Source organism: Haliotis asinina, chromosome 15 (assembly GCF_037392515.1).
Source record: "Haliotis asinina isolate JCU_RB_2024 chromosome 15, JCU_Hal_asi_v2, whole genome shotgun sequence".
NCBI lineage: Eukaryota > Metazoa > Mollusca > Gastropoda > Lepetellida > Haliotidae > Haliotis > Haliotis asinina.
The window spans coordinates 40,336,508-40,346,553 of record NC_090294.1 but is presented as its reverse complement, the minus strand read 5'-3'; the positions used below and the strand labels follow the sequence as shown (position 1 = coordinate 40,346,553).

The 10,046-nt window shown below is 41.8% G+C and overlaps 1 protein-coding gene across 1 annotated transcript; it reads right to left on the bottom strand.

The window, feature by feature from the left end:
• Window positions 1-570: 570 nt before the first annotated feature.
• Window positions 571-9,691, bottom strand: LOC137265013 (T-box-containing protein TBX6L-like). The gene is made up of 7 exons (XM_067800344.1): window positions 9,686-9,691; window positions 6,682-6,929; window positions 4,991-5,258; window positions 4,528-4,739; window positions 4,144-4,190; window positions 2,104-2,265; window positions 571-869 (listed from the first exon to the last, which is right to left on the bottom strand). The coding sequence occupies exons 1-7, from the start codon at window positions 9,689-9,691 to the stop codon at window positions 571-573; spliced, it is 1,242 nt and encodes a 413-aa protein (XP_067656445.1).
• Between the last annotated feature and the right edge of the window lie 355 nt (window positions 9,692-10,046).

Below are 10,046 nucleotides of genomic sequence, written 5' to 3'. Positions count from 1 at the left end.
CTTAGTCTAGACAAACCCTTGTAGGATGTCACAGAAGGTAATTTTAACCTTTCAGGTTGACCAATCAGAACACAGCTTACAAAATCGCGAAAGTGGACATTCGCACATACCTTTTGAAGTTTTAGCTCGGAAAGGTTTGTACCCGAACAATTCCGAATGCAGTTCTCCTTACGATCGCTTCCGGGTAATCCACATGGAGCACGCTGCTACAACACTGTCAACAGTGAGTAAACAGTCGCTGAAAATAGCGTTTTTGTCAATATTCAAGGATGACAGCTTGTGGAAATATTAGCTAATGATAACCATGTCACCAGAAACGGAAAAACAAGTCAAATATATGTGTTTTATGCAGATTTTCGTTTGTTGAGGGATAACTGTCAGTGGTTTGGATCTATCGACGGAATCAAATGTCTCGCCAAACCCTTTCAGAAGCCGTTGTCTGATTGGCTAAATCCGTCCGGCCGTCTCGCACTTAACTGGACGGCCATTGGTCACTGAAAGGTTACCTGACGCGACCTCCTTCTAGGGTTTGTTAGACTCAGTGTACGAGTATACCGAATAATACTGAGACTAAGTATTCATAGACTGCACCGTCTCAATACCTCCATCCTTGGACAAGTGCTTATAAAGATTTCGGAGGGTGTAGCTTTGAGTGTTACCTATGTTGGCTGGGTGGGGAAGTGGGTAGCTGCTGGATTGCGTGAGAAAAACCTCTGTGCTGAGTAAGTAATTCGTGGGATACATCAATGATGGAAGGTGACAGAATCCGTCGGCCGGAGAAGACGTCTGGTGGTGAAAGGGTCCGTACAGGGGAGATAACCCCGTATGTTGGCCGACATCACACATGGGACGACTGCCTCGTTCAGACGCTGTAAAACAAGAGACCTTTGAACAGTCACACCTACATGTATGATTTAACGACCCATGTTAATTCCTGAACTCACAATATATACCTACTTGTTTATTACTCTGAAGTCCAGTATGAAAGTCAGGAAACACACATTTTTAAAGAATAAACAATGGACGGGAAACAATGTTATGTATAAACCATGTAGGCAAGCTTTAACATTCAATCCCGTTAGTGGTCTCTTACGATGAACATCTATTACTATCATTATTATCAAATCTTCAAAGGTACTAAATCATAATCGTAAACCAACAAGCTATTATTATCAAATCTTCAAAGCTACTAAATCATAATCGTAAACCAGCAAGCTATTATTATCAAATCTTCAAAGGTACTAAATCATAATCGTAAACCAGCAAGCTATTATTATCAAATCTTCAAAGGTACTAAATCATAATCGTAAACCAACAAGCTATTATTATCAAATCTTCAAAGGTACTAAATCATAATCGTAAACCATCAAGCTATTATTATCAAATCTTCAAAGGTACTAAATCATAATCGTAAACCAACAAGCTATTATTATCAAATCTTCAAAGCTACTAAATCATAATCGTAAACCAGCAAGAAATTTCACTTTCGTTTCGTAGAGTCATGGGCATTATGTTTAAAAGAGATTCTGTTTGTTTCAGTCATATCTTTGAGTTTATGCGTAAGATGAAACAAATGGAAAGAAAGAAAAACACAATGGGACGTGTATCTTCTACATATTAAGGACTTCATTCTAGTGCATGGTCTTAATTTAGTATTAGGAAATAAACATAAACATTATAGTTTTATGCCGCACTCAACAACATTTAAGCATTATATATAACGCTTTTAAATAATAGAGCTAAATCTCATGAAATTATTAGCAGCAATTCATGTTATTTGGGTAGATTCATATGTGCCCAACCATCCAAACCCATTAAGCTATTGGTGCGGAGGGGTAGCTTAGTGGCTAAAGCGTTCGCTCGTCTCGCCAAATATCCGGTTTCAAATTCCACACATGATACATCGTGATATGGCTGGGACAGATACATACACACCCACTAAGCCACAATCACAGCACACGTTACTCCTGACTATTTTTGATATATATTATTATATTGATATATATATTTGATATATATATATATACCGAAACCCCATATAGGTACCAAAGTATAAGAAATACATTCACGATTATGTTCTGTGCAGGACAGAAGATTACTCACGCATGATATCCCACCCCAACGGGGTAACTAGATCCCTCCTTGACATTGCTTGGACTAAAGCACTTATTCCACTTGTGTGACCTGCGCGGTCTTTAAAGGCTGCGTCCTCCTTTGACGGTTCAAACTTCCGCTTCCTGTTGCTAAGTGAAGTGTCCTGATGCCCTTGAAATATACACGTGGCAAAGAGGCGACTAGTACGTGGTCTTTGAATTATACGTCTTTTGAAAGAAACATACAATATATAATGTGATAAATTATATAAATTTATTCAGTAGAAAAGCCACAGGCACATGTACGATGTACAATATATTAGGCACATAAAGAAACTGTGCATGCAAAATTTTAAAATCTAATTTCATCAAACCTGTGTAGACACATGAGGGTTTAAACTCAGAGTTTAGTGACATGTATCCAGCATGCATGCACGTGCATTCAGGGAAAGAGAAACAGAACAAATGCCACACAATACTGTTACTTTGGAAAGCTCAACCCCTGCCTTGCGATCGTTAGAAAAATTATACGGCTATTGAAACGTATAGCATGCCAAGCCTAACGTCTGCATAACGTCATGAAGCTATTGGGATGGTCCGTGGAGGAATGTCTCAACGACACGGGCTGCACATTCCCACTGCCACCGGAATACCATTTCTGCAGTGGTGAGACGCTACCAGAACGCAAATGACGTCATCGATCGGCCACGTTCTAGACGTCCACGTGTAACAACGCCAAGACAGGACAAATGGATATGAGTGATATGGATAAAGGTTTCAGTCTGCAGTGATGACTGCCGGGACCATCCCAGGACGTCGCCGTATTCATCCGAGCACAGTTCGACAACGTTCACGTCATCATGGGATCGGACCACGACGTCCAGCCATACGACCTATCATGACATAGCATCATCGACAAGCTCCCCGAATTTGGTGCCGAAATCATGAGAGAACGTTGTGCACAGGCCTGTGTCTTGGAAAGGAATCACTTTGGTGGTGGTTCCGTGATGATTTGGGGTGGGATAACAGCACGCCAAAGAACTGATTTGGGAGATTGTTCAGGGCAACTTAAATACTGTGAGCTACATGGATCAGATTCTTCGACCTGTGGCAGTTGCTTTCCGGCAACGTCACGGACCTGGGTTAACATTCCAACAGAACAATGCCCGCTCTCGGCAAGGGTTGCTGTGGCTTTTTCGCAACACCACAACATTGACATACTGCCTTGGCCTGCAACTTCACCGGATCACTCCCCGACAGAGAATGTGTGGGACGAGATGGATCTACGTCTACGTCATCTTCCTCATCCGCCAGATAACATTCTTGATTTTGCAACAAAACATAAGAGAATCTGGCATACCCTCAAGCCTTTCTTGCACGTTTGATAGGCTCTATGCTTCGTCGATGCACTGTTGCTTTCAATGCCGATGGTGGACATACCCGTTATTGAGCTTGTGACTTGGTCTTTTGACTCGCTTGTGGACCCGTGACGTCATTGTGATTGACTTTTCAATTAAATTCTCCCGACTTCTTATGGTCTCATGATCCCTCCATTAAAGTTTATATAAATCTTTGACATTGTTATCGTACTTAACAACTCGGATAATATTTTGACATTGCACAGTTTCTTTATTTGGCTAGTATACAATAGAAAGGGAATGATGTCCACAATAACTGCAATATATTTTGATATATTTATAATAATAATGCGCTGCGTCGCAAAAAACGCTTCCGAAACTAGCAAGATCAGGTGACCAGGCTGATAGGTAGACTGACGTTGATCACAGGCTGGATCAGAATCGATTATATACAGGTCGTCTCCATATAGCTGGAACACTGCGTCGTGAAACAATAACCAACAAGAACCAACCTCATCCATTAAACCCGCATCAACTACATCAGCAAAGAATAGCCACCGGTTTCGTTTGACGGGCAGTTTACTTTGATAAATACGACGAAAGCAAAAGGCCGAAATTGTTTGGGTTTTAAATACTCACCAGTAAAAGTTTGACTTATATTCATCAACACAATTTAGGAGTTGTGCTCTTACCGGCAGAAAAAGATCTTGCAGGGCCACAAGTTTGTTTCTGGCAGTTCCTGAAAAACATAGATAATGTCTGCATCAGAGTCAGGTCAGCCAAGTGGAACTCTGGAAAGAAGCTGCTAGTTTGTATTTCAGAACCTTTCTGCATTCAGATGACATGTGATCTGTAACTTGGCGGTTGCGTGAGTGAGTGAGGGGCCGGTCGGAACAGTTTAATATGGGAAGGAAGTCTATAGCGTCCTGGAGTTTACCACCTTGATGAAACACATGAGCATACAGATGGTTCTGACAAATCACCAATCATAATAATGTTGACGTGGGATTCGATTTCATCAGAGATCGCCTCCACACACTGGAAGAACACACACTGAGGCGTAACAAATGTTTTACCTTCCAATGTGCTTGTCCCTGAAGGCTTTCGCGAAAGGGTTGTTGTGGATCTTCAACTTTGTGATAAGACTGTTCTGGTATGCCGTGACGGCTATAAACGTGGTCTCTGGGAACGTGAACGTTTTGGGCGGTGTGACGTTGATGTGACAGTCCTTCCCCGTCTCACTGATGAGAATCCGGACCATGTATTTGTGCATAGACTGCAGCATCACCTGTGCACATGTGACCAATAAGATGTTATTAGATGATGTATCAAATATACGCTATATTAAACATATTATATGAACGCTAACCTGTAATGACCTGCATCAAATAAGTCAGCGAGCCTTTCCCGACATGCATGATTTGCCGATGAACCAATATGGCTCTTCACGGGTCCTCCACAAGACCAAATGAAGCGTGACGAAGCATTTTTGCACCTGCATACAAATATTGAGTGTTTGCTGGTGAGACATCTACTTACATTACCAACAACAGAATCTCGGTTGTTGGTGAGTTTGAGGCGAGCAAAGGAGATTTTCTTCTGCATCCAGAATGCCCCTGTGTTTGGCGAGTCCAGGTGGAGGTAGGGAGGGAGGGCTTTGCAGGGGTCAGCAGGGCTGACGGGGAGCCACTTCTTTTGTACGTACTTAAACCTTCTCCCGTCTGCGGGCAGAATCTCTAGCCAGACGTTGTAGAGCCCGGATGGAGATAAACCGGAAGCAGACACAGCCACGTGTGGGAACATGCGTCTAAACAGATCACGTGATTGTTAATATTCAGGATGGAGGCTTATAGGACATTATTATTTGTTCACTAGTCACGAGGGAGGCATGGTATGGTAAACAAACATGGAGGGTACATCCACCCATGGGCCCCGAGGAGCCTGTAGACAACGTATTTATCTTACCGAACACCTCAATGTTTACTTTGAACTGTTTGAAGCATGGGTATCGGATCGTAGACTTCAGCCAACCTGTGTGAATAGAATGATTCGAATCTTGCACCTTGATGTTTTCCCTCAGGTATTGTCTAAGTAAAGTGGACGATGTGTAATTCCCCTTCTTAATATTCACAGGAACTACATTTGAACGCTTTGTCAAAATTTATTTATTGGAATGCGAGGCAATTCTTCTTGTAGCCATTGCTACATTTTGCACAGGACACAAGAAAAACGGATTTAGAGTTATCTCCCTTCCATCGATTTACATTCGCAACCCATCGGTAATTTTCGTGCATCATGTGTGATTCAATGTTAGTCGAGATGAAGAACTACTACCATGAAGTACCGAATGCGTTGTCATTGGCAGCAGGGTACAAAAAATGTACCTCACTTGTAAATGGGGTACATTTAAAATAAAAGAAGAGCGCCTCGCCAATCAGAAAACGACATTTATGTGTGAAGTAAGATAGATGCAGAGAAATGTTGTAAGATCAAGCCTTTACGATACTGTATGCTTGAGTGGAGGGTGACGATGTTTTGTTACATCACTAATGTAGTTGAAATGGTAAACGGTTATAGTGCTACAAACTCAGATTCTTCTACCCGTGTTGCACTCACGTACCAAAGGATGTTTGTTCAACGTTGAAGAGCAACACCACTTTGGACAGTATTCATGTTATCCAACGCCTTCTTATCGGAGTTTCATCTTTTAAGAAACCAGATCATCATCTAAGTTGCCCTTTACATATGTAATGAAAAGCAAAAGAAACGCAACTCCCTTTTGTCAAGTTTTTAAACAGAAGACATAAGCAGGAACGGTTTTCGTGAGATTTCCTTTTTTTAGAAATTTGCGTAATTTTGCTGTTCAGTATGCATCTTGCGTACTATATAACTAACAGCTGTTTCCAGAATCGAGGTTTCAGAGCCTTCATTGTTCAGTATTGCCCTTCGGCGCATCTAATTGTGGTTTCGAATCTCTGTCCTTAATGGCTAGAAACAATGTGCAATCATTGTCCCTCACTCACTCACTCACTCACTCACTCACTCAGTGTCAAACACTTCAGCATCCTACACATCACTACACATATCGCATTAGAACCAGAACAGTAATATATTTCAATACAGATCATGTACCAATACATAGCGATGGTAATGAATACAAATAAAGGATGAAAAGACAAAAACAAATGCATGTATGAATGTGTATGTTCCATCACCTGGAAAAGATTTACCTTCCAGCCTTATTGATGATCATTTCTGTTCCATTATGGTTGAATGCTTCCCATATCTGGGCATCTAGGAGGGACATGCTGACTTCCCCATCGTGCCTGGTAACAGATGGGTTGCTGACGTTGCACGCGATGAACCCAGTGCCCTGCATATAAGGCGACGGTGAGTCGCCACTCGTCGATATGTTAGTGTAGTCGCCGGAAGTTACGTCATCAACAGAAGTCTTTCTGACGCTCAAATCTAGAGGAAGCTTTGGAGAAAGCAGTTGGTCCTTTAATATAATTGTAAGCAGACAATTATACCGCTTTTCACACCTACAGAAGCCGTTCAGTGCCACTCCTTATATCCTTGACGGACTACTTCCCAGCAACATATTATTCCATTTCTTCACCCCTACCATACTTTACACAATATAAAAAAAATCATGGCTCGACCAAAGCTGGTGTTTCGACATTCATTTGCACTTGTTAGTGTCCGTTACAAAAATGCACACTGGAGTTTTGAGGTCCTAAACCTGATCCTATACGAACTGAGGTTCATACCTGTTGAGATAATGTTCCCAGAAAACATAAATATTTTCAAAAGTAGTTTGGTTGTGTCTCACAAGTAACAATAATTTTGTCGACATATTGTCAGTCTATCTCACCTCACATCTATTTATGGAACTAACACTGTAGTTTCAGCACACTGAGTCACAGTAAGCACATGTACACATGACCTTACAAGCACCACCGGGATTTTGCATAACTAGGAAAAATACTATATAGTGTTGCGTAAGCCTTGAACACCAAACTTCAGCTGATCAAAATGGTAAATGAACTTGACAATCGGAAAGGAATACACAAACAAGTGATTGTCAACAATGCCGGAAGTATGGTCACCAAATATGATTGTTACGCAATTCTCAAATATTTGTGGGAACAGGGTATCTATAGTTCGTGCTCCAGGACCTAGATTGTGGAAGCTCTCTTAGCGCTAATATAATCGTAAGTTGATGTTAATGAGTGGCATTTAAGACTATCTTAGCGCTAAGAGAGCTTCGACAATCTAAGCCGTGGATAGTACCGCAGATGTTCCATGGGGCTCTTTTCAGGCTATGGTTTTGTTCTGATTGTGTTGTGCACATGGGCGATGGCCGTCAAACGTTGTCATCTTGTAACATTTGAAGCCAGGCAAGAGCATTATTTACTGTGTATGTATAGTTATTATGCACCAGAACGGTTGTACCACCAATGTGTTCAACTCTAAAGATCACCCTGGTGATAAAACTCGTTACAGTGTCTCCACGCGCGTCTTCAGCCGTTGTCAGTGTGTACTAGATAGCGACTTTCATCTGACCGGTTAACCACACTCAAACTGAAGAGACATCCTATCTGACGACGTTCGCTTAGAGCTGCAGACCTTAGCCCTGTTGGACCCCAAATATTTGCCTGTGTCAAAGTCCCTGAACCACATTATTTGCTGAACTGCCTTGACGTCCTTACAATGCAAGAGTCCTAAATGAAACAAGTCAGGTTTCCCAGGTTCTGAGAATCACCCAGCGCAGTGGGACTTTTCATTTGAAATATGTTGAAATATATATAGTTCCGGACCATACTGCCCCACAGTCCGTTGCCACTGTACTTTTTCGGTATGGGTAGTGTGACTTTGGGCTTGCTCATCACAGCCAATGGTCATCCTTAACCTTCCAGCTCTTGGTCGATCATTTACTTCACACAATGCGAGCAGTATCAATAGTCCAGTTGTGAAAGGACATCCTTGCGTGATGCAGACAGACAGACGGATAAATTATTATAGTCTCACATTAAAATATCCTCTATAAAAGATATGTGCATAAAATGCTAGCATCATAAACACACACAAAAAGAGACCGAAAATAATTAAAACAAATTATACAACACCAGAGATATTTAACACACTTTCGTCCTTTTTAAATACTATTGCAGGGTTGGGCACATTTAACAGATAAGCTTTCTTTTTGGAGAAGTACTGAACATTTGTCCGGGTCATTTAGCATATCTAACTTCCTAACTTACAATGAGGCTTCTTTCAGCAAGTTTTCAGCAAAATGTACATCATCCTACACTGCGCTGGGTAAACGGACATGTGCTTCATCTTCATTGACGCGGTTGTTACATCGGTTCGGCAGACTCTGCCGAACTCTGCACTAAGATCAGCTCAATCACCGGCGAACTAATCAGCTACGGTGTCGTTGACCGCTTCATAGGTGTCCCCAGAGATGAAGGCCTCACCAGCTTTGCAGGAGACTTAAACACCTCCACTGAGCTCTAGACTCCCACCTCAGCATTGCCAGTACATTCCGCCTCATCAACTCCTGCATCAGCTCATCCTATTTTACCTGGTCTGACAAGATTGTTTAGCAAACCCAAGAGCATAGTTTAGTATTGAGGAAGCTGTCCAATCCGGCAAGTTGTCAACACCGGTATAATATCTCAGTCCCATCAGCGGCTTGTCCATTTATTACCAGCTCTACAATCCGGCATGCTTTCTAAACTGGATTACTTTTTCAGTCCCGATGACTACCGGTTTAGACAGCTTCTACTGTATAGGAGATGGTGCACACTCAGATCAAGCATAGTACAATCTGTGAGTTTATCTACAGAAATTTTGGGTTCTGTACATTGGGGTATATTTCTGTTTATTTGGGGTGCATTTATTGAGCATATTTGGGTATTGTATAAGGTGGACAGAAACGAAATGTACGTGTGTGTGTGTGTGTGTGGGGGGGGGGGGGGATTCCGTAGGTAACGCTGCACACGTTCGGAATACAAGCATTTGCCTTCATGTCAAATACTTTCATTTCATTGGTCACTGACGCCTTAACAAGTTTTTTGTGTCACCCCTCCCAGGAGAATGACAACTAGAAAAAAATAGTAACTTTAACCATTTGCTAAGATGACACTACTCGTGAATTCAACGCATCACAATTTTCAAACAGTAGTTTAGAAAACATGACACAAATAAGAAAAATATTATCCCACTTACCTCCATGCTTGTAAACTGACCACTGTCTCGAAACGATCGATCCACTCTACTCTTGCAGGTGTTGCAATCACAAGTGACACACCCGTCACCAAAGGTGAAAGAAATATATCGGCTGTAGCAGCTGTCAGCCAATCAGAAGAGGTGATACAGGTGAGAATTGGGATGCAGGCTCACCGCCCCCATCTGGACCCGCCTATGAGTCAGATCGTAACCATGACAACTCCTTCCTCAGGAACCAACAGATAACCAAGGACAAGACAGTGCAGATGAACTGCGTAAATGACGTCATAAGTCAACTTTTATTAAGTCCGTTTCCTACAAGTACGCTTGAATTCTTGTAAATACTCTTGTATTTTAGATC